This window comes from Phocoena sinus, chromosome 1, assembly GCF_008692025.1.
Source record: "Phocoena sinus isolate mPhoSin1 chromosome 1, mPhoSin1.pri, whole genome shotgun sequence".
Lineage (NCBI taxonomy): Eukaryota > Metazoa > Chordata > Mammalia > Artiodactyla > Phocoenidae > Phocoena > Phocoena sinus.
In genome coordinates this window covers 122,691,610-122,719,555 of record NC_045763.1, presented here as the reverse complement: position 1 = coordinate 122,719,555, position 27,946 = coordinate 122,691,610, and the positions used below count along the sequence as shown (strand labels likewise).

Genomic DNA, 27,946 nt, shown 5'->3' with positions numbered 1-27,946 from the left:
GTGGTGAGCGAAGGCTACTCTTCGTTGTGGTGCATGGGCTTCTCATTGTGGTGGCTTCTCTTGTTGTAGAGATGGGCTCTAGGTGCACGGGCTTCAGCAGTTGTGGCATGTGGGCTCCAGAGGGCAGGCTCAGGAGTTGTGGCACACTGGCTTAGTTGCTCCACAGCAGCACGTGGGATCTTCCCGGACCAGGGCTCGATCCTGTGTCTCCTGCATTGGCAGGCGAATTCTTAACCACTGCGCCACCAGGGAAGTCCTCAAGTTATTTTCCTTGCTGACAGATTTGCAACAGATATATTAAGGTCTTATTTTACCTCTTGTAAACCTAGGTACAACAGAAGTATTATACTTAACACCGATGACTCTAAAGACATATCTATATTAATCAAACCAACAAGCTTAAGTAGTTTCAATAGCAGATATCAGTTCAGTACTGAATATTTCCCAGATCATGTGAACCTGAAATTCATTCTGGACAGTTTCTTTTATCTTTCAGAGAATTTATGTAAGTGCTTAATTTCTTTTAAGCCAATTAAACAGAGCTCATCCACAAACCAATCTTCGCCATGCCATTTGGAGACAGAGACACATCATATTTATAAGGTACACATAGACATACATATATCTATATAGACACAGAGACCTCACAGTTTTCCTAGAATTTAAGAGGGTCTCTTTTTCCCCCTTCACTCTCAGGTAGATTATTTACATCTCAAAGGCACAGGAAGAGAAATACCATTTCCTTCTAGAAAGCTAATTTCCTCTAATGGCATATGCAGAAACCAGTTTTAGAATGTCAAGAGTCCCATCTTGGACATTTTCATGGAATTTTTTCAATTTCTGAATAGCTAATTCAGTTTAAACAAATAATAGTGATAGACAATAGTACATATCATTCACTCACATTCATATCCATCACTTTCAGAGGAACATGCATCAGCACTCAAGTTACCAGGACCCCCTAACAAGGGTCAAAACCAAGGAGAGACAACATGATTTGGACTCATATACTGGGGCACTCATGCACACACCCAAGATTAAAGCCAAACCAATTACAAAAGGCTCATTTTAATACAGTAGCAGAGCCATTAGGCCATTGTTCTCCATACTCTCTTGGCAGCCCTCATTCATCAAGGACAGCCACCACAGGGCCCCACATACTAGTGGATAGCCACCCCAGGATTTCCCCTGCAACTTATGGGCCCCATGTGTAGTGGACGGCCACACTGGGATTTCTCCCACAATTTTTGTACCCCATGTGTTAGTGGACAGTCCCTGCAACTTTCCATTCCCTGTCCTTATTTCCTGATATCTCTGTGCCCACAGGAGTTTCCTGGGTCTCCTTGCTGGCTTTGTCAATTGTTGGGCTGCACCCTGCAGGCCTACAAGCTCTGTACTTGTCCATCCTTGAGACCAAAGAAAGAGCCCCGAGTCAGTGACAGAGACATTAATGGTTTAACGGATGGGGGAATCTTACATGACTGAAGCAAGGTCCTGGAGCAACACCCCACTGTGTGTGGCAGATGGGAAGGACATGGTGGCAATCTTTGTTCCTGGGGTGAGGGCAAGGTTACCAGTTATAGGGAGAATTGAGGTCAGGTTGGCTCATTGGTTACCAGGGAAACTAGCAGAGGGGAACACCCCGTCACTGCCCCTTTGATAAGCTATCAGTCATGGTGGAGATATTCTGATCTAAAGGTTAGAACAGTCATTAGCTAGGGGCAAATATGTAGGAAGAACTAGCTGAGGTGGGGGCAAGTATGTGTAGGAAGGTCAGTCATGTGAGTAGGGTATAGGTGAAGCAGGCACTGGTTGAGCAGGGGATGTACAGAGAGCAGGAGAACAACCGTCTTGGGTGGCCTGATCATACAAGGAGAGAGAAAGAATTTCTCAGACATGCAAAAATTTAAAAGTACAGCAAGACTAAATCTATCCTGAAAGAAAGATTGAGAATCTTCTCTAAATAGAAAAGAAGCAAGAATCTATAAAGGAAAGAGAAAATCACAATAGGAAAGTAAAACACTAAAATAAGCCAGTATATAGATTTTAAAAAAATCAAAATAATTTTTGTGGAAGTGATTATAACTACAATGAACAGCAAAAGGATAAGCATGAAGATGTAAAAGAGGATATCAGAATCATAAAATGTGGGGGATGGGAGTAAGAAAAATACAGATTTTTTCTTAGAATGTGTTTGAGCTTATATGACTACCAATCTAAAGCAAATAGATATAGTAATGGGTTAACATACTTGAAAACCAGGGTAACCACAAACAAAAACATACAATAGATTCACAAAAACCAAAAAGAAGAGAACTCAAGCATAATATAAAAATAACCATCAAACCACAAAATGAAAAACAAAAAGAAAGGAACAAAGAAGAAATACAAAATCAACTGGGAAACAAGGTTTAAAATGGCAAAAAAAAATACATATCTATTAATTACCTTAAATGTTAATGGACTAAATGCTCTGATTAAAAGACATAGAGTGGCAGATTGGATAATAAAACAAGAGCCTACAATATGTTGCCTATAAGAGATCCACTTTAGGACGAAGGACACACAGATTGAAAGTGAGGGGATGGAAAAAGATTTCTTGCAAATGGGAATAACAGGAGAGCGAGGGTAGCAAGATCCATATCAGAAAAAAATAGACTTTAAAACAAGACTATAAAGAAAGATAAAAAAGGACACTATATAATGATAAAAGGATCAATAAAAGAAGAGGATATTATACTTCTTAACATATATGCTCCCAATATAGGAGCACCTAAATACATAAAACAAATACTAACAGACATAAAGGGAGAAATTGATGGGAATACAATAATAGTAGGAGACGTTAACACCCCACTGACATCAAGGGACAGATCTTCCAGACAGAAAATCAATAAGGCAAAAGAGATCCTAAATGACACAATAGAACAGTTAGACTTAATTGATATTTTCAGGACATTACATCCAAAAAAAAAAAAAACAGAATACACATTCTTTTCAAGCACACATGGAACATTCTCTAGGATAGACCACATACTAATACACAAAACAAACCTCAACAAATTTAAGAGGGTAGAAATGATTTCAGTCATCTTTTCTGACAACAGCATGAAACTAAAAATCAACCACAGGGACTTCCCTGGTGGCGCAGTGGTTAAGAATCCACCTGCCAATGCAGGGGACCCAGGTTCGATCCCTGGTCTGGGAAGATCCCACATGCCACGGAGCAGCTAAGCCCGCGATTCACAACTACTGACCCTGTATGCTGCAACTACTGAAGCCTGCACGCCTAGAGCCCATGCTCCGCAACAACAGGAGCCACCACAATGAGAAGCCCGCACACCACAAGAAAGAGTAGCCCCCATTTGCTGCAACTAGAGAAAGCCTGTGCAGCAGTGAAGACCCAACACAGACCAAAAAAAAAAAAAAAAAAAACCCACAGAAAGAGAAACAAGGAAAAAAAATGATTACATGGAGACTAAACACGCTACTAAAAAAACCCAATGGGTCAACAATGAAATCAAAGAAGAAATTTAAAAAATACCTTGAGACAACTGACAATGAAAACACAACTAAACAAAATCGATGGGATGCAGCAAAAGCAGTCCTAAGAGGGAAGTTCATAGCAATACAGGCCTTAATCAAAAAACAGAAAAATCTCAAACAACCTAACCTACCACCTAAAAGAATTAGAAAAGGAACAAACAAAATCTAAAGTCAGCAGAATGAAGGAAATAATAAAGATCAAAGAGTAAATAAATAAAATAGAGAGTAAAAAACAATAGAAAAAAATCAAATCAAGAGCATGTTGCTTTTTTTTTGGCTGAGTTGGGTCTTCATTGCTGCGCACAGACTTTCTCTAGTTGTGAGCAGGGGCTACTCTTCGTTGCAGTGCACAGGCTTCTCATTGCAGTGGTACCCCTTGTTGTGGAGCATGGGCTCAGTAGTTGCAGCATGTGGGCTCTAGGGTGCACAGGCTTCAGTAGTTGTGGTGTGGGGGCTCTAGAGTGCAGGCTCAGTAGTTGTGGCACACGGGCTTAGTTGCTCCGCGGCATGTGGGATCTTCCCGGACCATTGGCAGGCAGAGTCTTAACCACTGCATCACCAGGGAAGTCCCAAGAGCATGTTTTTTGAAAAAATAAAATTGATAAACCTCTGGCCAGGCTCACCAAGATGAAAAGAAATAGGATCCAAATAAAATAAATGAAAGAAGAGAAATAACAACTGATACCACAGAAATATTAAAAACCATAAGAGAATACTATGAACAATTATATGTCAACAAATTGAACAAGCTAGAAGAAATGGACAAGTTTCTAGAAACATACAGCCCACCAAAACTGAATCAAGAAGGAGTAGATAATTTGCACAGACCAATCACTAATCTGCAATTTAAAAAACTCCCTGCAAAGAAAAGTCCAGGACCGGATGGCTTCACTGGAAAATTCTACCAAACATACAAAGAAGAACTTATACCAATCCTTCTCAAACTCTTCCAAACGACTGAAGAGGAGGGAACACTCCCAAAGTCATTCTATAAAGCCATCATCACCCTGATACCAAAACCAAGGACACTAACAAAAAAGAAAACTACAGGCCAATATCTCTGATGAGTACAGATGCAAAAATTCTCAACAAAAATATTAGAAAACCAAATCCTACAAAACATAAAAATGATCATACACCATGACCCCAGGGTCACAAGGATGGCTCAACATATGCAAATCAAAACAAAACAAAACTGCTTAGTTTACTTGGAAAAAGTATGCAGCTTATAGCTATCTAATCAAAAGTCAGAAGTCTTTACTATTGGCATAGAGAAATCAGGTGAACTGTTAATTTATAGTCCAGTTACAAGCATAATTTATCCTTCAGTGTTGGTCACATGAAAATATTAACATCATAGTAATACTTCTTTGTTTATTCAAAGTATATGTAATCTAATATGTACATATATTTCCCATTACCTGTTGGAGCTCATGCAATATAATCTATTGTAAAGTTTACTTTAGTTCAACTTTTCCTTTGTTTCAATGGGATAAGCCTTAAAACTTTTCCATAAAATAAATTACTTCTCCCAATACGATTTGATTTTAAAAAATACACAAGTCAATTGATGTGATACACCACATCAACAAAAGAAAAGACAAAAACCACATGATCATTTCAATAGACACAGAAAAAGCAATTGATGAAATTCAACATCCATTCATGATAAAAACTCTTACCAAAGTGGGTATAGAGGGAACATATCTCAACACAATTAACAGTCAACATAATACTCAGTGGTGAAAAGCTGAAAGCCTTCCTGCTAAAATCTGGAACAAGAGAAGGATGCCCACTTCTGTTCAACATAGTACTGGAAATCCTTGCCACAGCAATCAGAAAAGAAAATGATATAAAAGGTATCCAAATTGGAAGGGAAGAGGTAAAGTTGTCATTACATGCAGATAACATGATACTATATTTAGAAAATCCTAAAGATGCCAAATAAAAACTACTAGAACTGATAAAACGAATTCAGCAAGGTAGCAGGATACAAGATTAACATACAGAAATTGGTTGCATTTCTTTATGCTAACAGTGAAATATCAGAAAAGGAAAGTAAGAAAAAAGTCCCTTTTAAAATCACATTTTAAAAATACATAGGAATAAACCTGACCAAGGAGGTGAAAGATTTATATCTGAGAACTATAAAACCTTGATAAAGGAAACTGAAGATGATTCAAAGAAATGGAAAGTTATCCCATGCTCTTGGATTGGAAGAATTTGTATTGTTAAAGTGGCTACACTACCCAAAGCAATCTACAGATTTAATGTGATCCCTATCAAATTACCCATGATATTTTTCACAGAACTAGAACAAATTATCCTAAAATTTATATGGAACCATGAAAGACCCAGATTGCCAAAGCAATCCTGAGGAAAAAGAACAAAGCTGGAGGCATGACCCTCTCAGACTTCAGACAATACTACAAAGCTACAGTAATCAGAACAGCATGGTATTGGCACAAAAACAAACATGGATCAATGGGACAGAACAGAGAGACCAGAAATAAACCCACACACCCACAGTCAATTAATCTTTGACAAAGGAGGCAAGAATATACAGTGGAGAAAAGACAGTCTCTTCAGCAAATGGTGTTGGGAAAGTTGGAAAGCTGCATGTAAATCAATGAAGTTAGAACACTCCCTCACACCATACACAAAAATAAACTCAAAAGGGCTTAAAGACTTAAATATAAGACATTACACCATAAAACTCCTAGAAGAGAACATAGGCAAAACATTCTCTGATATAAATCATAGCAATGTTTTCTTAGGTCAGTCTGCCAAGGCAATAGAAATAAAAGCAAAATAAACAAATGGGACCTAATCAAACTTATCAGCTTTTGCACAGCAAAGGAAACCATAAAGTGACAAGACAACCTATAGACAGGGAGAAAATATTTGCAAACGGTGCAACCCACAAGGGCTTAATTTCCAAAATATACAAACAGCTCATACAGCTCAATAACCAGAAAAACAAAACCCAATCAGAAAATGGGCAGAAGACATAAACAGGCATTTCTCCAAAGAAGACATACAGATGGCTAACAGACATAAAAAAAAGCTCAACACTGCTAATTAGCAATGGATTAGAAAAATGCAAATCAAAATTACAGTGAGGTATCACCTCACACTGGTCAGAATGGCCATCATCGAAAAGTCTACAAATAATAAATGCTGGAGAGGGTGTGAAGAAATGGGAACCCTCCGACACTGTTGGTGGGAACGTAAATTGGTACAGCCACTATGGAGAACAGTATGGAGGCTCCTTAAACAACTAAAAATAGAGTTGCCATGTGATCCAGCAGTCCCCCTCCTGGGCATATATTTGGAGAAAACCATACTTCGAAAAGATACATGCACCCCAATGCTCGTAGAAGCACTATTTACAATAGCCAAGACATGGAAGCGATCTAAATGTCCATTGACAGATGAATGGATAAAGAAGATGTGGTGTGTGTGTGTGTGTGTGTGTGTGTGTGTGTGTGTGTGTGTGTGTGTATAATGGAATATTACTCAGGTATGAAAAAAATGAAATAATGCCATTTGCAGCAACATGGATGGATCTAGAGATTATCATACTAAGTGAAATAAGTCAGACAAAGACATATCAAATAATATCACTTATATGTGGAATCTAAAAAATGATACATATGAACTTATTTATAAAACAAATACACTCACAGACATACAAAACAAACTTACGGTTACCAAAGGGGAAAGGGGATGGGGGAGGGATAAGTTAGGAATTTGGGCTTAGCAGATACAAACTATATGTAAAATAGATAAGCAAAAAGGACCTACTGTATAGCACAGGGAACTGTATTCAGTGTCTTGTAATAAACTATAATGGAAAAGAATCTGAAAAGAATATATATATATATGAAACTGAATTACTTTGCTGTATACCAGAAACTAACACAGCATTGTAAATCAACTATACTTCAATTTTAAAAAAAGAACCTTATACAGTAAGTATTATCATTATCCTCAACCTACAGCTGAGCAAATGGAGGCTTAGGGAGGCTAATAAACTCAAAGGCATATAGCTACCTGCGGAGGGGGGGATACTTGAGGTTCAGTATGGAGCAACGGTAGACTGGTATGGTTCTCTAATTTCCACCTGTAACAGAACTCAGAATGTGTTTTTCCATAGAAATAAACTGACTCTTTGGAATGTACCCTGTGGAACAGCAGTGAGTGGAAGCAGTACTTATGCCCTTTTTTTTTTCTCCACGAGACCAGGGAATTTAATAGAAACTAGCTTGCCAGGCATGGTTATTCTCTATGGCATTGATACACACTGGATTCTGCCCAGCCCTTGCGTGCCCTGGAAGTGTGTTGGTGGAGGAAACAGGGAAATGAAAAGGCAGAGCTCTGGGTTCCCCACTTCAACCACAGCACCCTTTCATGTGTTGGGTTCCTTATAAAACTTCCTTTGGGCCCATTCTATAATAGCAAAATGACAAAGATGGATCATATTACTTTGAAAAGCATACCCTGTTAAGACTTCAAACAAAGGTGAAAACCCAACTTTGTCTCCATGTCTCCCCTGCCCTGCTTCACTGATGCCTCCTATACTCCGATGAGAAAAGAAACCTTAACAAGTTCTCCAATTTCTTTAGGTGCATTTCTTATCAAACAAAAACCAAAAAGGCAAATATCAAAATAAAAAACAACCCAAACCACAACCCTAGCTTATTACAAGTTTTTAATTATATTATCTTTTTAAGTCAGGAACAAAAACACCGTACTATTCATCACCACCATCATTTCATAAAGGCACATTTTAATGTAAAAAAGAATACAAGTTAAAGCTTTATGAAAACAGTCCTCATTTTTCTTATTTTGCTCTCCACTGGTGAAAATTTCTCATGAACAAACACTGATCTAGTCCAGCTTTTTCATCCAATGCCCTGAGGACTCCAGGCAGTCACCTGGCCAAAGCTGACCATCTTCAATTGCTGACCAGGGCATTCTATCCTTAAATGTTTTAGCTCCTCAAAGTGGTAGTGGGGTACAATGGAAAAAGCATGGATTTGAGAGTCAGGCCTGGGTTCAAATCCTATCGAATCCTCAAAGGCTACTGAACACTTGAAATGTGGTTAGAGCAACTAAAGAGCTGATATTTTTGTTTGTTTTATTTATATAGTATAGCATAAATTTAAATGTAAATCGTCTTATGTGGCTAGTGGCTGTATTGGAAAGCACAGATCTAGACACTATTACGGTCAAGTAGTTTAGGGCCACATTCATTTCTGGAACAGCCATCTCATTCTGCCAACTCGCATTGTTCTCCAAGTCAGCTAAAACCTTTTAAGTCTTCCATATTTTGTTGCTAAGGGTGTCCTTCCCCATTTGTACCTATGCAATCAGATCTTTGCATCCAAATGCAGGAAATTAGATTCATCTCTATTAAGTTTCATAACCTTAAATTTAGTCTATCATTTCAGTTTTTAAGCATTAGAAGCAATCTTCAATCGAGATTTTTTTAAAAAATCCTATTGTTATCCTATGTATTAGCAAGTGATAAGATAATCTTATATCATAACTAGCAGTAAAAGACTTTCTTCGAGCCCCAGTTTTTCACTGCTGTGGCCTGACTATGAACATATTTCCACAATTAGACTTTTTTCCAGCTCACACATTAAGTAAACATCCTCTGGCAGGGTGAGAAGGGGTGCTTAATACCTGTGGCCCCTCTCTCATCTACTAGGAACAGGCTACTTATATTTTAGATAAAGACTCAAAAAGAAATAAGTGATAGAGTCAGGGTTAGGTATGAGGCTGATGCCAGGTAAGTTTTTATTTAGGGAAAAAAAAAAGTCACTGAAAATAAAAGTCACTCAAAATGAATGAGAGGTTCAAAACACCCTATAACTCTTTAATGGCAGCTTTTGCACCCACTGCTCAAGCCAGTTCTAACCCAACCAAGATGCTGGAAAGCAGAGCACACAGTGGTGCCCATCAGGCCAATGAGGGCGATGAAGCTCAGGGCTCCCCGTTTCCGCTTTCTAGGTTCTAAAAAAGAGGAAAGAGCAGAAGTTACTGGGGGTGTTCCAGAGTGACAATGCTGTCAACATCCACCAGCCATTCTGTCAAGGCACCTGGAGCTGTACATTAGACCATCTAGTCTTAGGAGGTCAACCAGCTCTTCAGCCTAAGCTGTCAGTATGTCAGATACTGCATGCAAAGTCGTGTGCCACAACAGTATTGAACTTTAAAACACATTAAGGGATAATAATTAGAGCACCTCTGCTCCAGGATCTTTTGGAGTTTTCCCTCTCCCGAGAGGTAAGGACAGCCAGAAGAATCTCTTCCTCCTTCTCTCAGGCACACCATTTATAGCACTGATTAGGAGCAGGGGATCTGGGCTCAGACTGCCTGGGTTTGAATCCTGGCTTTCCAGTTTACACTTAGTAGCTCTGTGACCTAGAGTCTTAATCTTTCTCAGCCTCAGTTTCCTCATCTATAAAATAATATTATCTATGTCAGAGAATTGTTGTAAGGCTAAACAGCATATGCAAAGTTCTTAGAACAGCAATTGACACACTGAAAATGCAGAATGCGCTTTGTTACTATTCAAAGGTTAATAAAAAGAAAGAAGATAACAGATCTTTCACCCAAATATCAAGTTACTTTCCCTTTTCTTAAAGCCCTGCTAAACAGAAAAATGTAGTAATATAAGATTTTAAATTTGTTTCCTTGACAGATGTCAACATGTCCTTACCTCCTGTGTAATAGCCATAAGCATAAAGAACTCGTCCAACAATCCAGGCCAAGCCCAAGCCAGAAACTACACGCTAAAATAAAAGGGCTCCATTAGTTATTTGCATGAAAGAAACGGGCAGAATTTTATTAACATCTAGGATTGATTACAGAACGTTTTAACAAAAAGTTAACAGTTTCATGGATATAGTAAAATACTCCCTACCAAAGTTAGGGTAGAATGAAGTTGTTTCAGTCAGGAAAATCAAAGCGCTGTGATCCTTCTATGAACTGCTCAGAGACCTGGGAGGTGATTGCTGGCCTTCTCCTAGGTAGGTGGGATGGGAGGAATCTCCCGGCCTGCCCCAGGGGACTCAGTGTGCTAGAGCACAGGGGAAGGAGAGGCAGGCCTGAGGGTCACAGAGTAAGCCAGGAGAGGAAACCGACTGAAAGGCAGGACTAGGGGAGGAGCCCTGTGGACAGGAGATGGACTGTGCACTCCACGGCTGTGAGCTGCTTCGTCTCAGCCAGGTCTCCCCTGGGAGGGCTCTAAGGGGCTGTGCTGCGGCCCACGCATAGGCATGGGGCTCCACTAGAAAAAGTCGGGGGAGTGTGTCATGTTGTGAATCCCAGAACATGTGGTGTTGGAGGGGAAAGTCTCCCCATTCCCAACACCCTTGGGAAGAGAGAGTGAAAACTCATGCAACATGGGAAATCCTTCCATTTGGACACCCTGCTGGGGTGACGAACCCATTTGGTCTAAAGGAGACAGGGGAGAGGAAGAGAGAGGGTGTGTGAGGACATGAGTCACTGTGCGTCACTGTCCCCAACTGTCCTTTCAATTTAGCAGTGGCATCAGTGGGGGTGAGGTTCCTACTTTATAATTTTTATTTGTTTTTTTTTGATGATTTAATGGAAGTTAAGTATCAGTAGGAGAATGAAACAACTATAAATAAACCCCCAGGCACACAAGTCCCTATCTAGAAGCTCTGTAGTTTCTGCCTGGTCTCTCTTTAAAGCCGCATAATTACCATCAACCCGGGAACAATATCAGGTGCTTGTCTTCGGAGTAGTCTCAGAGTATTTCCAAGAACTAAGCACAAGGAATAGGATCTAGGGGAGTGGGACAGGAACGGGGCTGGGGCGGACATCAGGTGACGCCTAGAGAGACCAGCTAGTCTGTTTAGACCAGTTAGCCTAGTTACTTGCTAGGACTGGGGCTCTTTAGAGGCACAAGAAAGAAATATCCTCTCTAAGAGAGTAGCAGACTTTTCTTTGAAACAAATACAAGACTTTGAGGTCATGAACTATAGATGTGCCATTCTGGCAGCTGACAAAAAAAGCACAAGGCCATTCAGGTACAGACCAGAGGCTTATGAAAGTCTCAGAACCAGAAATGTGAGGTGCCAGCACTCTGGTCTGAACTCAGTGGAGGGGAAATCTGGGCCCTGAAAAGGAAACACTTTATGTGTAAGGCAAGATCCCAATGGCAACTAATCAGGCTCAGATAAACTTGCTTTATTTAGATAAGGTGTAGTGCAGACCAAACCTAAGGCTCACAAGGGCCTTAGCGGGCCACAAGGCCCCGAGGTCCACCCTCACCTCCAGCCCTCACCTCCTGCTCACCACTGAAACCGCCCTTACTCACTGTGCACCACACAGACAGGCCAGGCTCCTGCCCCAGGGCCTCGCCCTTGCTCGTCTCCTGCCTGGAGGTGTCTGGAGACATCTGCAGCACCTGCTCCCTCACCTACTGCTTAAGTGTCACCTTCGCAACAAGGCGCTCCTCCTGACTGCCCCACTCAGCACTGTCCCCCCCAGTCCCCAGGCACTCCCTTTCCACCATCCCTGCTTTTGCTTCCTCTGTGGGGCGCATCACCTTCTAACATGCTACGCGATGTCCTTGAATTGCTTTTTGTCTGCGACCCCCAACTAATAGTCAGCTCCACGAAACCAGGAGTCTTTGCCTGTTTTGTTCACTGCAGTAACTTCCGGTGTCCAGGAAATGTTCGTTGCATGAATAATGTGGCAAAGGAAAACTCAATGGACATGAACCTCCTAGGATCAGAGAGACCTGGGATCAAATTCTGATTCATCTACTCTGTAGCTATTTGATCTTGAGAAAGTTACATAGTATCCAAGAGGTTTCTCCTTATCTGTAAAAAACGGGAAAAATGCTACCTACTTTAAGGAACTTTGTAAGAAGTAACTGAAATTCTTTTAAATACATGGTGCCTAGACATTGAAGATGTTCATTAAATTTTCATTTCCTCTTCCCTCCTGAATGGCTCAGTGAATTAAATCTATTCAATCTAATTAGATGAACCCCCTCCCCGGAAAAACTTACTGGGTGGTAAACACCTCCGACAGCTAGAAAAAATAAGAAGGGAGGGTACACTTCCAACCTGGAATAGATAAAAAAAAAAAGTTTTTTTTTTCCTTTTAAGTGCTCTATATAAGTATGTCTACGTAAAACTAAGAACCCTTTACATTCTTACTTGCCAAGTTAGAAACTTGAGAATAAAAATAAACATTGACCAGAGGCAGAAGGCCTGACCACTAAGATCCACCTTCTTTTGCTCTGCTTGGGATTAGATTAGAGGTAACTCAGAACACAGTGAGTCAAAGACCTCAAATCTAACAAACTGATGGGGCGAATTAGAGTAGATTTCCTTGCAGAGCTCAAAGCCTCTCACCCCCTAGGCTGAGAGATTCAGTATCAGTTTAGAGTGAACGTGCTGCAAATACCGCAGAAGAGTAATGCAGCATTAAATTCAGATTTGAAAAGGGCATTGGGGGAGGGATGAAGTGGGAGTTTGGGTTTAGCAGATGTAAGCTATTATATATAGAATGGATAAACAACAAGGTCCTACTGTATAGCACAGGGAACTATATTCAGTATCCTGTAATAAACTATAATGGAAAAGAGTATCAAAAAAGAATATATATATTTATAACTGAATCATTTGGCTGTACAGCAGAAATTAACAACATTGTAAATCAATTTTACTTCAATTAAAAATAAAAGAAATGGAAGAAAAAAAGAAAAGGTTATCTAGAATCCCACCATCCTAACAACTCTTAACTTTGCTTAATATTTAATCTGTTCACTTATACATTTTTAATGATACTTTTGATGAGTATTCATGATCATCATCATTGCTATTACTCAGCAAACAGAGTACCAAAAGGGTTGAGGTGTTGTACAGAAAACACCCGCTCTGCAGATGTCTTGGGGGCCGGGCAGGGCCAGCACTCACGTGTTCTGGTGGGCCCGCTGAATGCAGTTGAAGAGGTGTCCGTTTTCAGGGTCATTGCTGTACATTGTAGGATACTGTTAAAACAAAGTGTGTGTGATCAAATGGTCAGGTGTAGCATTCAGTGCTGAGAGTTAAAATCAACCTTAAAGATAATGTATCCCAAAGCATCTTCTGCCATAACCTTGGTAAGATGATCATTCCGTTTCTGCTTACATGCATGTGGTGACAGAGGTCTCATTCTCAGAGGCAGATTCAATCTGTGTCTATTAATATCCAGTGACGAGAATATATGTCTGTGCCATTCAAGGGATAGAGGCGGCTTGTGCCAAATTCAGGGTTTTTGTTGACGTTATGCCACCACTGGTGGCTTTGGGATGGATTACAAGGATGCCATTGGGAAATAGCTCCTTCCCAAGAGTCAGCAAATACCACATCCTTTTAAGGTTCCCCTTAATGGGGGAACAGAAACTGAGTGTGTGAGAGTTTCAATGTGTCCATCAAAATAATAAACTAGACGTGAAAACTTTAAAAGGAGCTCTAATTAGAAATTGCTCAAAAGAAGTAGACATTTTAAATTGCTCACCAGGGACAGCTTCAGTAATTATCCCTTCTAGATCAGCTAGAGCTAAAGGAAGCATTCAGTAGACCTCCTCCCTATGTCTGATGTCCAAACACAGGCTAACTCAGCACCATGTGCTTCATTTCTACTTGGGAAACAGGAAAATCACCAGAAGACATCATTTTAAAGTGGCATACCAGGAAACAACTGCTATTTAACTCCAACCCCCGTTTTCTTTTGGCCTCGCTGTGCAGCTTGTGGGATCTTAGTTCCCTAAACAGGGATCGAACCTGGGCCCTTGGCAGTGAAAACGCAGAGTCCTAACCACTGGACAGCCCGGGAATTTCCTATTTAACCCCCTTTAGAAAATAGCTGTCTTCCTAGCAAAGAGCTCCAGCCAAAAGCACACCTGGTCTTTTTACAGAAGAGACAAAAGTAAAACAAGATGGAAATGACTCTCCAGAAGGGCCCCATATTTCTTGGCTTCCTCCTGCCAGACAGGGGCAGAATTTCTAATAGGAACAGGCCGGAAACTGCCACCGCTGACCACTAGCACCTCACCTTTCCCTCCACAACTGAAAACAAGTTCTTGCCGCGATGAACCCACAGAGGCACCGCTGTGTTCCCACTCACCTCCACTTTGTACTTCTTGCGGGCCTTGGAAACGTTGATGGCTAGATGAGTTACCATTAGGAAGCTGGCAGCACCAGTTAGAATCACGAAACCATATTCCTTAGAGAGGACGGCCATCCTGACTCTGTGGGAGAAAGAACACATTAGGCCGCCACCTGGCACTGTGGGCTCCAAGCTGCAGGAGGCCTCAAGAGTGGGATGTTTTGTTACCAGCAAACATATCCCTACAGATCAAGAAGAGGCGTGAGTGACCTGGTGGTTCTAAGAGGTAGAGATATTACTGTATACCGATATTACTGTATACCACCCAACAGAATTAAAAAATGATTCAAGTCTGCAATATACACACAGAAAAGTTCACGATCACATTGTATATTCCCTTTTGCGCCTGAGTTCTTTTGATCAACATCGCATGTATGAGATTTATCTAAACCACTGCAGTAGCCATTGCTATTGGATGGTCTGGCCACTAAAAACCACAATTTAAAAAAATATTTAGCAAGGCAAAATGCTAAAAGATATACTAAGTTACAGAGAGAGAGAGAGAGAGACAGAGAGGGAGAGAGACAGAGAAAGAAAGAGAAAGAGAGAAACAGAATATAGTCAGTAAGTACATAGTGATTCCAAGTTTTTCGCTTGTATGTCTGTTGGCATCGGGGACACTCAGGGCAGGAACCCTAGGGCCTCCCTTGGATCCTGAGGCACGTGCTGGTACAGCAGCAGAAATATCACACTGGTAGGGAAGGGATCAGTTATAGTTCTTTGAAAGCCAGAGCAAGGCTCTGGGCAGCTCTTGGAGAACCCAGATTCTTCATCAAATTAACACTTCAAAACTAACCCCATGATGTGTTCTAGTGTCTGCAATGCAGCTTATTTTGAAATGCATCAAAAAATGATGATGCAAGCTAATATAGCAAAATATTAATGCTAGAACCTGGGTGGTAGCTATATGGATGTTCACTATACAATTCTTCCAACTTTTCTGCATGTTTGAAAAATTGCATATGAAATGTTTGGAGAAAAAGCTCATCTCAGCATTTTTCAGTGTTCAGTAATTTCAGCTCTTTTAGCTCTTGTCCTGCTCCAGCAGGAAAGAAGAAAGAAGGAAAGAAACAGACTGGAGATCAAGGAAAGGAAAACCTGCTGGCTGGGAAGAAGCCCTAATAAATTCAGAGTAAGTTAGTGCTGCCCTCCAGTCTCTCTGAGCATTGATCACCAGATGTCTGAAGGGTCAGAGCACAGCAGGACACAGAGAAATAGCTACAATGCTTCCAGAGATCCTTAGCTGCTGTCCCATCACGTGCATGGCTGCCACAGGCCAACAGCTCCTGTGTGTATTCTGTCTTCAGTTTAAAATTTCCATCCCTAGGAATTCCCTGGTGGTCCAGTAGTTAGGACTCCGCGATCCCACTGCAGGGAACACAGGTTCGATCCCTGGTCAGGGAACTAAGATCCCGCATGCCACGTGGCGTGGCCAAAGAAAAAAAAATTTCCACCCCTGAAAACTGTTTGGCTGCAATCTCTCCTGAAAGCCTGGGAAGGTTACCCTGCTCCAAAATGTTTTAGCCATCCTCACAGACAACCCAACAAGATGCTAATATCCCTATTTTCCAAAGAGCACCCAGAGGTTAAGTAATATTCCCAAGGTCTAAAAGAGAAAGTATCCGATTTGGGATTCAAATTTAGGTTCCAATTCAGTTCCAATGTCCCCTTTCAATCCCACTTGATGATTTAGAGCTGAACTGACATTGGGATCACAGAATCTTTCTCAGTGTGGAATTTGGGGCCAGCAAACAGGTCAGTTCTTTAAAAGTAAGCTTCCCTTAGGTCTGCAAAATAACATTTGGAACCAAAATCCTAAAACCTGCCCATCCCCAACCATGTTTCACAATAATTCCCGTTAGTTTCCCCTGCTATATTCTTTCTTTACCTGGAGCTGCTTGTGGAGGGGCACCCAGCATCCCCTCCTCCGGGACAGGGGACACACACACTGGAAAGGGCCATCCCCAGGACTCAGCATGGGAATCACCTCCAGGTCAGCCTCTCCTGGGTCATCTTGTGTGGCTGCGGAGAGCAAGGAGTCTTTGGCTGCCTCCCAAGCTTCCCTGCCCTCATTCTCTTTTAGAATTAGTCCTTTCCAGAGTTTAGAAAATCAGCTTGGGGAGGAAGCTTTGGTAGTAGTTATTAAATCAAAAATATGGGGTGAATACTGAACACCTCTTTGAAAATAAATAAATATGACTACCTGATATCCCTGGAGTTCAACCCATCTGGGCCAAACAGGCCACTGAAAATGGAGCTATCTCTAACTTTGTCAAAAGCCGCCTGTTTAAGAACGATACAATTAAGCATATCCGGTTTAGGTCAAAGTGTGCAAGTTGAAAGTCTGTTCAGACCTCACCTTTAGACAGGAGGCTAGGCTCTCACGCAGCCTGGGGTCACCTTGTGTTGGTGCAGACTTTTCAGCTCATTTTTCATCTCCCCCCAAATCCCATAAGCTCCATTTTACAGAAAAAGAAATGGAGGCTCAGGTAGAGAGATGAGGGCAGAGCTAAGACCAGAGCAGGTTTTAGAATTCTTCCCCAAATACTCCAGCTAGCCCAGGCAAAACATTAGAATTCGGTGGCTCGGTCACTGGCCTCTGTTTTTCTGGCCTGTAAGGATTTGGGTAGGAGAAGCTAGGTGGCAGGACAGAGAAGTATCTTTTGAGTAGATGTTTCTGTTGCAGGCAATGAACACTCAGAAAGGCAACCGCTCAAAAACCTGCAATTAGAAATTAATGTTTACTACTGACCTCCTCTTCTAAAGTATAAATGCAACCTGGGAGGTTACACTCTTAGGCAGTCACACCCTAGTGAAAGTGACTCTCTTGACACTTTGCTATGGTGATAGGTACTGAGGGGGAAAGAATCTAGGTGAGGGCAAGCAGAGCCGGGAACAAGACCTTTGAAGGACAGAGAATTTACAGTAGGGGAGACCCAGAGTCCGATGCTAAAGTGGGTAGTGTGCAAAGGACAGTGTAATCGGTCAGGAAACAGTGAGCGTACTAGGGGCGGGAGGAGACAGGTGGCCCTCCCCAAGGCTCTCCCTGCATGAGCCCTGGACACACCTGCATAGGTGCCGGAGCCAAGCCTGTTCAGCGCTCCCCGCCACACACACCTCCTTGCACTTTCACCACGTGAGGAGCCCTGTTTCACAGGCCATTGTAGCCAGCACTTCCCAGCTGCTGTGATCAGGGCTAGAACAGAGAGAGCAGCCAATTGCATCAGACACTAAGCTCCCGTGAGGGAGGGACCGTGTGTGTCCAGCATCCCCCGTGCCAAGCACAGAGTGTGTGCTTATAGAAAGCTGTGGAATAAATGAAGCAAGCTGTAAGTCCAGGTAGCTTTCAGAATGCCTCCTCTGCTCTGCACAGTGCCTGGCATAAAGTGTGTGCCTAACCCATGTCAGTTTCCTTTTTCCCTCTCAAAGCCTCTACTGAAACAATGGAAGCAACTGGATGTATGAATTCCTGGAGAAAGAGGAGATCAGAACACAGAGAAAAGCTCTGTCGCTACAGCTGCTGAAAACATAAATCCAGTAGGGACTGCAAAATGCTTAAGTCTTGTCCTTTAAGGAAAGAATCAGTTTAATTCACTTAGGGTTCAAAAAAAACTTTGTCATTTGCTGAATTCTTATTTTCTGAGGGCAAAGAGATGCACGCTCCCGCCCCGTCGTGGGTGCGGGTGCGTACACTGGCGAAAGGGGAGGCACCTCGGCTCACAGCAGCCACCTTCCAGGCAGCTCCAGCCACGCCCGAGGTTGGGCCGGTCCCGCAGCTAGCCGATAGCTCCCAGAGCACAGGCTTGAGAAGCTGATACGTGCAACACAACCTCTTTCTGACATGAGCACGCATTCGGACTGCACACTATAGTTTGTTGATTACATACCTGCTCTGTGTCACTGGCAACCCCTATATCCACCCAACAAGATAAGGTTCTTGGGGGTGGGAACTCTGCCCTAGAGTCTGCCTTCTACATGGTGATAGATACACAGCATGCAGTCCAGTGGTCCTTTTGGAGCTGAACTTTCATGACTGGTATAGATTACTTTGTAACTCACTTGGTTGTATAATAGCACTTGTTAATTATCACGCAGTTTCCGAGGTTAGCTGCACACCAGCTGTAAAGATTAAAATTTAAGACTTGTACAAATAAAAATTTATTTAGTTACTTGGTAGTATTACACGCTGCTGGGAGAAGTGTAAAACAGAACCACCTGGAGGACAGCCTGGCGGCAGGCAATATGCTTTACATTGTCCATAACCTTTTGCTCATTAATTCTACTGGGAATCTATCCTGGGGTAATAATCAGGAAGGCAAACAGATTTGGTTCAGAGACATTCACTTCAGCACTATTTATAACAGCAAAAACAGAAATGGTATAGATGTCCAAACAAAGAGGACTAATTAAATAAATAATAAATCTGTAAAACAGAATAGTATATAACCATTAAAAATGGTGAAACATTAAGGATGGTGAAACAGACTTAATATACAGCATGTTAAATTTAAAAAAAAGAAAACAAAAAGAGTATATCTAGTTTTCTCAATAGAAAAAAATTAAAGAAGAAAATATCAAAATCATAAGCATAGCTATTTCCAGATGACTGAATTATAGATTTTCCTTTGTACCTTTCTATAATGTGCAAAATGAGCAAATATATACCAAAAAAGTTATGTAAAAAAATGGCCTGACAGTAGTTAGTAATTGAGGAGACAGGAGGGATAGACAGTATGTTACAAAGGGAACCAAAGAATCGGACCTGATTTTTAGCTTGAATCCTGTCACTTATCCACTATGTGCAGTATAGAGACAGCCTTGCAGGTAAGGGGGCAGTTTTGGAATCACATTGTCTGGGTTTAGAACCTGGATCTCATATTCCTAGCTGTGTGTCCTCGGGAAAATTACTCAACGTCTTTCAAGCATCCTTGGTTTCCTCACTTGTTAATTGGAGATAATCACGACACCTACCCCACACCATATAGTTGCTGTAAAGATTAAATGGGAACACTGTCTCTAAACACCCATCAGGATGCCTGTCACATAGTAAGTACTCAATAAATGTTACATATCAGGTTATACTATGTGTGCTGATGTTCTGTTAACTGTCTCTGCCCTGATTCAGTGATAAAAGCGGATGTTTGAATACATGATGATGAGATACATTTAAGAATTTATAATTTAGAATTATCATTTTAAAATAGCAAACAAAACTCAGAACTACATATATTCCCCTCCTTTTTGAACTCTTAATAGCCAGCCATGTTATAATCTATTATCTGAAGGGCAGGAGTATTCAGAAGGAAGCAGGCTTCTAGTACAGACTATGGAAATCAGCAAACTGCAGTCATGCAGACCCTCCCTGTAGCCAGACATGCTTATCCCCGCATGGGGCTGAGCATTCATTCATTTACTTGTTCAAGTTTATTGAGTGCCTACTATGTGCTACTCAGTGGGCCCATGCTGGGGATGAGGTGAACAAGCCAGACTTTGGTCCCTGCCCTCAGGAAGCTCATGCTTTACTGGGGGAAGCAGGCAAATAAGTAAACAAATACCCAATTCCAGATTTTTCCTTCATACCAACGATCAGAAACTGAGTACAAATCCCCCCAACCCCCCAAAAAAATGAAACTAAAAGGGTTGGGGAGAGGCAGAGATAGGACAGAAGTGTTTCTGTTCTGTCTTCACTTATTAGTAACTACAGAGGTGTATGTTCCTAGTTAACTGTTTCCTGGCAGGCTTGAGTCAAAATAGTTCAGTTGAGAGAACATTAAGTCGAAGGTTTAAAAGGAATTAGTTTTTCTTTGTATTTAGAAAATTCGTGTCACTTATTTAATGATAGAGATCCTTTTGGGAATGTTTTGTTTGTTTGTTTGTTTTGCGGTACGCGGGCCTCTCACTGCTGTGGCTTCTCCCGCTGCGGAGCACAGGCTCCGGATGCGCAGGCTCAGTGGCCATGGCTCACGGGCCCAGCCGCTCCGCGGCATGTGGGATCTTCCCGGACCGGGGCATGAACCCGTGTCCCCTGCATCGGCAGGTGGACTCTCAACCACTGTGCCACCAGGGAAGCCCCCCAGTGGATTTTTAAAAAGCTACAAGGCACCATTGCAAAGTCTTACTTTAGGAGTGATCAAGCTTGGACTTCAAATGAGGCAGTGTTGGTCTCACCCCTAGAAGGTATGCTCTATTCCAGTGCCTGAGTTAGCAACATGAAGTTTCATTATGATATTTGGCTAAGGTACTCTCTCACAGGAATGTGACTGACAGATTCACCTGGAAGCATAACTACTCCAGCGCTTATACTTCGCTCAACTTTTCCTCCAATTCCTGCTTCTGCCACCACTTGCCTTATCTCACTGGGGCAGGGGTTCCTTCAGTTACAAAAGGGTTACTCAGAGAACTTCCTGAACTACATTCAACGGAATACTCCTGGGGTAAAGGTCTCCTTCACTTATTTACTCCACTCCATCTTAGCTGCCAATAGAAATTCCCCAGGGCACAATCAACACTGCACAAATGGAGCAAAAGGTAGGCTTTATCATTTGGGCACTGGCCTCAAATAATTTATGACTTCTAAGCCATGAAGTTACAACTTATCTTCTCCTAAATGAAAATCTATCAAATGTCTTAAGGGAGAGAGGATTTCAACTTTCAGCTCTCTCTTTGCCCTCAAACAAATAAAAACCAGTGTGGACAATGGTAACCCTTACTTCCATTTGCAAGATTGCTCCCCTCCAACTGTACTGCAATTTCTCAGCAGTCTTTTTTTTTTTTTAATGCATCAGGAATGGGACAATGCTAAAGCACTTATAGACTGACTTGGAGCCATTCCCCAATGTTTCATTAAAATACTTATTTGGCTGCTGTATTATTAATCCAATCTTCCTTATATATGGTCCTTTATTTTATTTTATTTTTAAAATTTAGCTATTTTATTTATTTATTTTTGACTGTGTTGGGTCTTCATTGCTGCGTGAGGCTTTCTCTAGTTGCGGCGAGCGGGTGCTACTCTCCCTTGCAGTGCGCAGGCTTCTCATTGCAGTGGCTTCTCCTGTTGCAGAGCACGGGCTCTAGATGTGCAGGCTTCAGTAGTTGTGCCACGTGGGCTCAGTAGTTGTAGCTCGCGGGCTCTAGAGCGCAGGCTCAGTAGTTGTGGTGCACAGGCTTAGTGGCTCCAGGGCATGTGGGATCTTCCCAGACAGGGCTCGAACCCGTGTCCCCTGCATTGGCAGGCGGATTCTTAACCACTTTGCCACCAGGGAAGCCCAGGTCCTTTATTTTACATGGCATTTTCATGAGAATAATACAAGGATGGTAACTTAAAGGGCTTCATCTGATCACATCAAATGGACCACCATGAGTCCCCAACACTGGGAGGTGGTTCCAAAAACTCTGAGGTTGTGCTAGGGGTCTACTCAGCCTGTACTCTTTTAATGAGGTAGCTGTCCAGCCTCGTTTCTGCCTCCAAATGTATCTACAAAGGAATAGTCCTCAAAATTATTTCTAGGCAAGGCAGCTGAGCCCATATAAAGCTAAACGGAAGAGAGATGGGAATATTATATGTATAACTGATTCACTTTGTTATAAAGCAGAAACTAACGCACCATTGTAAAGCAATTATACTCTAATAAAGATGTAAAAAAAAAAAACAGCTAAATGGAGAAACTTGAGATCCTAAAGGCAAGCAGCACAAAAGTTAATTCCCTGTTTCCATGATGGGAGAGAAAAAAAGGAGAGTCACAGAATTTCTTTGGGTCCATCCTACATTTTCAGAACGCCAGTCTGGTCACTTCTACAGTACACAGATGATAAAATTTGTTTGAGTGTCAAAGTCTCAAATGGCAGTGAGATTTTAGAAAGAGTACACGGGGGCTACCCTGGTGGCACAGTGGTTAAGAATCCACCTGCCAATGCAGGGGACATGGGTTCGAGCTCTGGTCCGGGAAGATCCCACATGCCGCAGGGCAACTAAGCCCGTGCGCCACAACTACTGAGCCTGCACTCTAGAGCCTGTGAGCCACAACTACTGAGCCTGCGCTCTAGAGCCCACGAGCCACAACTACCGAGGCCCATGCACCTGGAGCCCGTGCCCCGCAACAAGAGAAGCCACCGCAACGAGAAGACCACGCACCACAACGAAGAGTAGCCCCTGCTCGCCGCAACTAGAGAAAGCCTGCGCACAGCAACGAAGAGCCAATGCAGTAAAAAATAAATAAATAAAATAAATAAATTTATTTAAAAAAAGAGTACATGGACAGTTGAGAGAAGGAATAATAACCATGTGAAGAAAAATAACTATTCTCCACAATTGTTTTGCATATTCAGTAAATATCACTCCAAGGGCTAAAAATGAAAAGTTAGTTGAATAGGCAGGCCATTATTTGTCCAGCCTTGAATATTAACTCAAGTGAGGCAAACAGCAGAGGCAGGTAATAAAGTGGGTCTTTCCCGGTTTCTCATATTCTTTAATTCCTCATCAGTGTTGCTGGCAGAACACCTGGAAAGCGGAAGCACACTACAAGTTAGAGGGATGGAAGATCTGTCTTCTTAAGAGATAAATGTCCTATAAATGCAAATATATTCAATTTTATAGTTAAGTGGCCACAGCTTGGAATATAAAATATTCAAGTTCCACATGTCATTTTAATTCCAACACTCTCGTGAACTGTCAGCGCTGAGGACAGCTACATTACTGCACTGGCTGAGAGCGGGAGAGGGGAAGGAAGGACCAGCTTGATGCTCAAGTCCAAGTGAATGTTCCCTGGTTACGTGGGATGAGCCTGCAAAGGATGTAATGGCCAAATAAGCAAATTACCTGCTCTTTTCTTCTCTGGAGTCTGACTTCTGTGCAAAAAGGCACTAGACACATATGCTTAACTGAGTCTCCCCTGGGAAAAACTGGTAATTCAGCTCTTCAGGAATCTAAGAATAGTAGATTGTAAGACAGAACAAATCCTAGGTTCCCCTGTTTGTAGAATGACAAGCTTTCCCAAACAGACTCTTGACCCAAAAGGCCCTATGGGCGAGAGTTCGTTGATGTGCTGACCTAAAAGCCTTGAGCCACGCTGGACCATCTGGAGCCCAGCCTCCAGGGAGGTGTGATCCCAGGGACAGGCTGCAGGACATTTCCCATAGTCTGAAGGCACCAATCTCAGAGGACAGGGAAGAGAACGGGGAGAAGTTATGGGATGCAGAAGAAAATAAAAATCTTGTAACAATTCATTCGAGGGAGCTGATCTGACAAAGTCAATGCAGGACAAAGTGTTTCACCTAAATGGAATGCTCACTTTAAGTCCACATCTACCACCTTCCTCAGTAGTGCCTTAGAATGATTCCTTTCCTGACGTATCCCCTACTGAATGCTGGGTACCACGTGCAGTGCAGGGCTACAATAGTGAACAAGACTGAGAAAGAAGGTCCTGACCTGCCAGAATACAGAGTCAAATGGAGGGAGACAACTTAGGAGGATCATGAAACAGGAAGGTAACAGATTGAGCTAAGGGCTCTGAAGGATGTAACAGCGATGTGAGAGTGAGCACACAGGTAGAGAAAACAGCAAGTACACAGGCACGGAGACAGGAAAGGGGTTTACTTGTATAAGGATGAAAAGGAAACCAGTGTTGGCTGAAGGGTAGTGATATAACCTAGAGGAAGAGTGGTAGGAGAAATCAATGATTATTAATAACATTATTAGCACATATATTACTTAATATGTGTCAAACACTAAGTAGGTCATCAATATTAACTTATTTAAACCCTCACAGCGTCCCTATGATATATTATTACTCCATTTTACAGATGAAGAAACTGAACATCAGAGAGGTTTAGTAATCTGCCCAGGGACACGCAGCTAGAACAGAGAAAGCCTGGATTCACACACAGCCAGGCAGTCTGGCTCCACAGTTATGCTCTCAACCCTTGGCTGTATTGTCTCTCAATGAGGTTGGGGAGCAAGTTTGACCACACTTGACCTCTTTTGAAACTTTTCTACCTCTCCGGACCCTCTCCTGAGCATAAAATATATTAACGAGAACAGAAAGCTAATAACTCCAAGTCTGTGACTGATTAAAGCCTGAGAGCTTTCTAATTGGAAGAAGAAAAAAACTTGGAAAAGGTCCAAAAAGGAACTTTTTTTTTTTTTTTTCTTTTTAACGAGTGTCAGCACTGCAGTATGACAGGAGGAGAGATTACAGGGAAAAAAAATCCTCCAAACTTTCAGGCATTCGGGTTTGCAAAGGGCAAAGCAACACAAAAATTGGCACTTCATTTTTACATCACGATTTCCATACAACCTGTCCCTTAACTGGCATTATATAGGAACTGAGGGGCAGAGTGAAACTAAGCCCTGACTTCCCAAAGAGGAAAAGAAAAATCTCTAATGAGTCACATGGACACCATTTGGATTTTCCATCACAAGAAATGTGGGTGGACTGTATGCAGTGAATTCTTAGCAGCTGCTGAACAAGTCCCCACCAGGCTACCAGCCATTCTGAATGAAGGAACTGCATAGGCTGCAGGCTCCTGCCTGAAACAGGGGTCTAACTCTTCAGGCCTGTCTGTACTTAGAATGAAGTTGTGTCACAATCATTCACATTTCTTAGGCTGGAGAAATAAAATAACACTATTAAATCAAAAAGAGTGAACTAAGTCACCAAAATATTAGAACACATGTTCCAGTTAATAAATGGGTCGACTCTAGAAGGAACTCTTAGCGTAACATGGGACGGTTGACTCTAAATGCTGAACTCCTTAAAGGTATTTGCAAATGTATTTGGAAGGTAGTACAACTTCCCCATAGGAAGATAGGCACATAGACAGTGTAAGAGATAGCGAGGGAAACGCAAAAATTCTATTTTACATAGCAGTAAACTACCTGGTAACTGCTGAATTCTTCTTTTTCAGAAGGATGGTATACTCATAAGTAGTATTAATGAAACCAGTTGTAAAAACTGGTTGTAGCAGTATATTCTTTTAAACACATATTGCTTTAAAAAATGCTAAATGGTTCATGGTCAATTGTGGTTGGCAAGGGTGATCTGAATACAGATTCAGAATATTTAAATAGAAATATAGGGAAGAATATATTTAAATATTGCTAGCTGTGCAGTAGGCACTAAATTACTCTTTGCCACGTTGATTTGTCATTCACTTCATTCCAGATTTCTCCACATAGGTTCAGTGTCTTTGCGATCCTCCAGGTTAAGAGGCTCCCCTTCATGGATTGTGTCTCTGCAGAACTCTAAACTGGCAGGATTAAGTCTAAATAAGGGGGAAGGCTGCCCTTCTCCAGTTTTGTTCCTTAATCTAAGCAGGCCCCTGCAGTGCCGTTTCTATGACTGGGCACAGTACCTCTACACAGTACCTCTGTTTTATATGTAGTAACATCATTTGCGGGGGGATTCACTTGACAAAGTTTTCTATTTCTGTAACATTGTCAGGAGGGAAGCTTTACAGAACGTCTTCCCCAGCTGAAAGTATTTGTTTGGGTTTTAGATGTAAACTTATTTAACTCTGTTAAATTTAACTCCCGTGAGAATAAACGTTCTTGATCCCCTGACTCAGATACTATGCTCTCAACACTGAATTCGTTGACCTAAACATAGTCTATAATTTTGACCAATAACCTTGGGTGCTTCCCAGAAACTGTAGGCTCCCAGCGATCTACAGATCTCCCAAGAGATGCCCTTGCTTCCACCGACAGAGGAATCGAAGATCTGCAGCAATTCCACATGACCACGCCCAGGTCTACAGCACCTGCAAAGAGCCACATATCTGCAGAGCAGTAACTGTCCTTCCCTCCAGACCTCCCTTTCTCCAGTTAGCGGATTAAAGCCGCAAGCCCGTAGTTCTTTTCCTACCCACCCTCCTGTCTCTGCTTGCCTTTTACCTCCCTTTCCACACTCACTTGTCCCCTAAGCTACAATGTAGCGGTAAACTCGTGACTCCCAAGGAAAGTGACAGCAGAAGCCAGAACTTCGGAGAATGACTTACCAACCAGCCTCCAGCCCCTTCCACCGCCCCGCAGCTGCCCCACCGCTCTGGCCCTAGCGCTCCCTGCAGCAACACCAGATGAGGGAAATTCTCTGAAATCAACCTAAACGAAGACTCCGCCTCCTCTCCTGCTCTAAGGCAGCGGTAGGAAATGACCCACTCGTAGGTTCCAATTCAAACATACGACAAACGTTTCTATGAAACCGGAGGAAAACAATTCCCTGGGAGGCCCTCCCGGAATGTCCCTAGCAACACATGCACATTCGCAGCTGGCGCAGCGCTCGCAGGCCACTTTAAAAACCTGTGTTACCGATCAGGCCTGCACTGCCAGCTGCCCCTGCAGTGCCCTGCCCGCCCCTCCTGTGCACCAGAGATGCAGTTGGCAAGGTCAGGTGGGTTCTGGGAGGCAGAAAGAAGGAGCCCGGCGTCCGCAGAGCCCAGGGAGAGGAGGAGAGAAAAGGAAGTAACTGAGGAAGGGTTGACCTTGAGAATTTCCCTGAGTTTTAGATAGCGTGGCCGGCCCAGCTTAGACGCTCCAAACCCACTACATCATGGCAAGGATGGAGGGCAAAGGGGATGGAAGGTAGAAAGAAACCTACAGACAAGGGAGAGAGAGCGAGCGAGTCCCTATTCAGCTTGGGATGGCCGAGATATGGGCGGTGCCCAGCGCAGGAGCTGAAATGCCTCCGAGGCCCACGCTCCTCGCTGCCCGCAGGTGCGGGGACTCACCTGGATCACCTTCGCTCGGCTGGTGCAGAACGCAGTGCGCAGCGGAACTGTAGGTGCGGCACCCTTGTTCTCCTGCAGAGTTGGGCGTGGCCCGGAGTAGTCCCCGCCCTCTCCCGGGGCAGCGCGAGGCCACGCCCTGAAGGTGGGGCTCTGGGTGTCAAAGCTGAGGATCACTTCTGGGCCGCTGGTCTTGAGGCAGAGACTGCATTTTCTTCCTCCTCACCGTGGTCCACAGATTTACCCCTCCTACTCCCAAATGCATTTATCTGTTCCTTTCTGCAAAGGTCCTCGTGGCGGCCTTCCAAACTGTCCCAGCCAGTTCATACTTCTCGGGTTGAGTTTGCAGCACGGTAGCACGGTAATAATTTATCCCCAGCAGAGCCACCGTAGCTTGCTTCTAGGGGCTCTGGGGTGAGGGCGGGGACACGGGTTTGCAGGGCGCGTGCGGACAAGGGGCAGGTCACCAGAGCCGGAC

General features: G+C 42.7%; 1 protein-coding gene across 1 annotated transcript; it reads right to left on the bottom strand.

Annotated features, from left to right (window-relative positions):
• Positions 1-9,324: 9,324 nt before the first annotated feature.
• MGST3 (microsomal glutathione S-transferase 3) lies at positions 9,325-27,596 on the bottom strand. Its single transcript, XM_032610330.1, has 6 exons — positions 27,472-27,596; positions 14,710-14,833; positions 13,518-13,591; positions 12,605-12,662; positions 10,280-10,352; positions 9,325-9,570 (listed from the first exon to the last, which is right to left on the bottom strand). The coding sequence occupies exons 2-6, from the start codon at positions 14,824-14,826 to the stop codon at positions 9,434-9,436; spliced, it is 459 nt and encodes a 152-aa protein (XP_032466221.1). The 5' UTR covers positions 14,827-14,833; positions 27,472-27,596; the 3' UTR covers positions 9,325-9,433.
• Positions 27,597-27,946: the final 350 nt, after the last annotated feature.

Excerpts from the sequence above, each read along its gene's own strand:
- MGST3 (XM_032610330.1), bottom strand. The coding sequence starts at position 14,826 with ATGGCCGTCCTCTCTAAGGAATATGGTTTCGTGATTCTAACTGGTGCT. Across the intron at positions 13,592-14,709 it reads GCAAGAAGTACAAAGTGGAG|TATCCTACAATGTACAGCAA; the intron begins GTGAGTGGGAAC and ends TTGTTTTAACAG. Across the intron at positions 9,571-10,279 it reads TTATGGCTATTACACAGGAG|AACCTAGAAAGCGGAAACGG; the intron begins GTAAGGACATGT and ends CCTCTTTTTTAG.